At 48.1% G+C, this 1,925-nt stretch overlaps 1 protein-coding gene across 1 annotated transcript in view; it reads left to right on the top strand.

Moving 5' to 3' along the window:
* PLEKHH1 (pleckstrin homology, MyTH4 and FERM domain containing H1) overlaps positions 1 to 1,925 on the top strand; it is a 43,529-nt gene that overhangs the window by 37,862 nt on the left and 3,742 nt on the right. The window contains exons 24-25 of the mRNA XM_006760772.2: positions 1,252 to 1,394; positions 1,752 to 1,881. Coding sequence (XP_006760835.1) covers positions 1,252 to 1,394; positions 1,752 to 1,881 — 273 coding nt within the window. The remainder of the gene's footprint in view (positions 1 to 1,251; positions 1,395 to 1,751; positions 1,882 to 1,925) is intronic.

Genomic DNA, 1,925 nt, shown 5'->3' with positions numbered 1-1,925 from the left:
TCCCTCCCTCTCCTCCTCTCCTGCTCTCTCTAATAACTGATCTTTAATATAATAAACACGTATTAAATACTCTATAGAGGACCCTGTGCTAAATATTTTATACTAGAGGCCCAGTGCACAAGATTCATGCACTTGGGGGGGTCCCTTAGTCCAGCCTGCACCCTCTTGCAGTCCAGGAGCACTTAGGGGATGTCTGACTGCTGGTTTAGGCCCTCTTATACTCAGGCCAGGTGCATGAGATTTGTGCACTTGGGGTGGGTCCCTCAGCCCAGCCTGCACCTTCTCACAGTCCAGGAGCCTTCGGGGGATGTCCGATTAATGGCTTAAGCAGGGAGTGGGCCTAAGCCGGCAGTTGGACATACTTAGTGCTGCCGCAGAGGCAGGAGAGGCTCCCACCATCACTGCTGCACTCGCCAGCCATAAGCCCGGCTTCTGGCTGAGCGGTACTCCCCCTGTGGGAGTGCACTGACCACCCCGGGGAAGCTCCTGTGTTGAGCATCTTCCCCCTGGTGGTCAGTGCATGTCATAGCGACCGGTTGTTCCGCCATTCGATTTGCATATTAGCCTTTTATTATATAGGATATATTATCTCATTTAGTTCTCATCCCCACATAATAGGTGAGGATATTGAAGCTCAGAGAGTTTAAGTAACCTGACCAGCATTACAAAGCTGGTAAGTGGCAGAGTTGGGATTTGAGCCAGGTGTCTGACTCCAAAGGCCACATTTGGAACTCTCTGATATATAGTTAAGTCAGTCCTCACTTAGCATCATCAACTTGTTCTACAGCTTTAAGCAAAACATCTCATCAACATTATAATGAAGTGACATTGAGCAAAACTGTTCTTCAAGGACCTGCTGTACTCTAGGATCTGTAGCATCTTCAATCCTATATCCCATATTTTTGGATTGGAAGCCAGAATTTCTACATTGTTTTCCCTGTTTGCCCCTAATTAACTGTGTCTTTGGTTAAGGCACTTAACCTCAGCTGGAAAATGAAAGTTGGACTAGATAATCTCTAATATTCCAGGACCCTAAGGTTGTTTGTTTATCTCTAGTGTCTGTGAAACTGGATATAAAAGGCCAGTTCATAAGAAGTGTTTTTTCACATCTATTTACACCTCCCCAGTAAAGTTATGAAAAAAAAAAGGGTTTATTACACCTTTCTCAATAGCCCACCCTCACCACTACGCCCATACCACCCACACCATGTCCATATTCTTGACTTGTGCTTCCATGTGTTTCTATCACAGGTAGAGTTTGGGGACTTGGAGAGGCATTTCTCGCCAAGCCCTGCGGGCACACCCCCTTCCAAGGCTCAGCACCACCTACAGCAGGTGCTAGACAGGTTCTACCCAAGGCGCTACCGATACGGGACACCCACTGAACAGTTGAGGTAGGCTACCAGGTCTTATGGCAGTGGTTCTCAACCTGTGGGTCGCGACCCCATTGGGGGTCGAACAACCCTTTCACAGGGGTCACCTAAGACCATCGGAAAACACATAAATAATTACATATTGTTTTTGTGATTAATCACTATGCTTTAATTATGTTCAATTTGTAACAATGAAATTGGGGGTCACCACAACATGAGGAACTGTATTAAAGGGTCGCGGCATTAGGAAGGTTGAGAACCACTGTCTTACGGGTTCTTGTGGGAGATGCGGGCTGCGGACTTGGGGAGGTCTCAGAGCTGCCATGGGAACATGTTGGCACTTCACCAGCACCATTTCTCTCCGTCTGTCCAATCCAGGCACCTAGTAGATCAGCTGACCACAAAGTGGGCAGCACTGCAAGGCTGCTCCCCTCCTGAGTGCATCCGCATCTACCTGACCGTGGCCCGGAAATGGCCCTTCTTTGGTGCTAAGCTCTTTGCTGCTCAGGTAAGTGCAAGTGCTTTCTAGTGGAAGGAGTGGTGACCACGCCC

The sequence above is a fragment of the Myotis davidii genome, unplaced genomic scaffold (genome assembly GCF_000327345.1).
Source record: "Myotis davidii unplaced genomic scaffold, ASM32734v1 scaffold17, whole genome shotgun sequence".
NCBI lineage: Eukaryota > Metazoa > Chordata > Mammalia > Chiroptera > Vespertilionidae > Myotis > Myotis davidii.
This window is presented reverse-complemented; position numbering and strand designations above follow the sequence as displayed.